Source organism: Myotis brandtii, unplaced genomic scaffold (genome assembly GCF_000412655.1).
Source record: "Myotis brandtii unplaced genomic scaffold, ASM41265v1 scaffold426, whole genome shotgun sequence".
NCBI lineage: Eukaryota > Metazoa > Chordata > Mammalia > Chiroptera > Vespertilionidae > Myotis > Myotis brandtii.
The window spans coordinates 613,662-615,165 of NW_005366314.1; the positions used below are offsets into that span (position 1 = coordinate 613,662).

A 1,504-nucleotide genomic window follows, 5' to 3' on the forward strand; every position below is an offset into this window, starting at 1 on the left:
GGCCGTGGGCCCCTCCTCTGGAGCTCGGCCTCTGCAGGGCCGGGCAGGCTGCTCTGTGTGGCCTTTGGCGTGAGGACAGCGGCTCTGGGGCGGGAACACAAGACACGCCCCCCCCCACACACACGTGGTTAGGGGAGCCTCCTCGGTGTGCACGCGGCCAGGCCCCCGTCCCTCGGGCTCACCTCGCTGTCCTGGTGGTTGACCTCGCTGCGGTCGCACTGCTGCACCAGCACCGTGAGCAGCCTGCGGAGGGAACGCAAGCAGCTCAGAGAACAGAATCCAGAGCTCGGCTCCGACTCGCACTCGACCGTCGTTGTGAATCAATGTGACGGAACGAACGGGGGAGACTCAGGCGGCGACGAATGCGCTGCTTCTCCCGTCAGCCTCGCAGGAAGGGTCTGACCCTCAGAGTCTGCGAGCCCCCAGGACGCTCGCTTTGCTAAGGGGGGTCCCGACTGCACCCACCAACAAGACTAAAGGGATGGACTGGTTTCCTTTGCCGCAGGGGGTGGCGGAGATAACCTCTGACCCCTGGGGCCCTCCCCGCCTCCGCCCCGTGCCGCACCCGCCACCCACCAAAAAACCCGCCTCCGGCTCCGCCCGCCGACCGCGAGCCCCCCCGCCCCCCTCTGCACGTGGAGCTGAGCTTCAACACCCCCAAGCAGGTGAGAACCAGGACTGAGACCCCCACATGTTGGAGGCAGAGAATCAGCACGCTGTGCAACGCGTGGAGGGAGGGAGGGAAGCATCTCCCAGCAAAAGCACAGCCAGGTCCGGCTGTGAGAGGGGCCGCGGCTCTAGAGCCGGCCCGTCACCTCTACGTCCACATGTTTCCCGTCTGAGTCAGAGTTTGCGAAGGCACCGGCCTGGTTTTGGCTGCTGACGCCTGAGCCCTCACGTTCTCCCCTCAGGAGGAGCCCGTGTGGCCAGAGGCCCCCAGAGGACAGGTGTCGGAGTGGCCGGGGCCCCCCAGCTTTTGGAAAACATCTGACCAGAGGGGGGGGGGTGAAACATTTTATCGTTTTTCACGTTTCCTGGAGTGTGTGATGCTGGTTTCTCTCTTTCTTCAGAAAGAGCTGAGGAAGCGCTCGATCGTCCTGACCCCCCGGCCCCGGCTCAGGACCACAGATCCCAGTCTGTGGGACCGTGAGCCAGGCCGCCTGCTTCTCCTACACCCTGGGCGACCGACCACTTTCTAAAGTTTTATTTATTTTTTTACTGATGTCAGAGAGGAAGGGAGAGGGAGAGAGAGAGAAACATCAATGATGAGAGAGAATCATGGATCGGCTGCGTCCTGCACGCCCCACACTGGGGATCGAGCCCACAACCCGGGCAGGTGCCCTTGACCAGAGTTGAACCCAGGACCCTTCAGCCACTGCTCAACCACCGGGAAATGCGGATGCAGCGAGGATGGGACAGACAGTCCTGGTGGCCACAGCGTCTCCCGCTGGGCCTGCTGGGAAGACCCACAGCGACCTGCGTCCGTGAAACCAACTCTGCGTGC

General features: G+C 63.4%; 1 protein-coding gene across 1 annotated transcript in view; it reads right to left on the reverse strand.

Moving 5' to 3' along the window:
* Window positions 1-1,504, reverse strand: part of ANKRD55 (ankyrin repeat domain 55) — a 24,605-nt gene that overhangs the window by 20,372 nt on the left and 2,729 nt on the right. Inside the window, exon 3 of the mRNA XM_014546037.1 lies at window positions 183-243. Within this exon, the coding sequence (XP_014401523.1) occupies window positions 183-243 (61 nt within the window). The remainder of the gene's footprint in view (window positions 1-182; window positions 244-1,504) is intronic.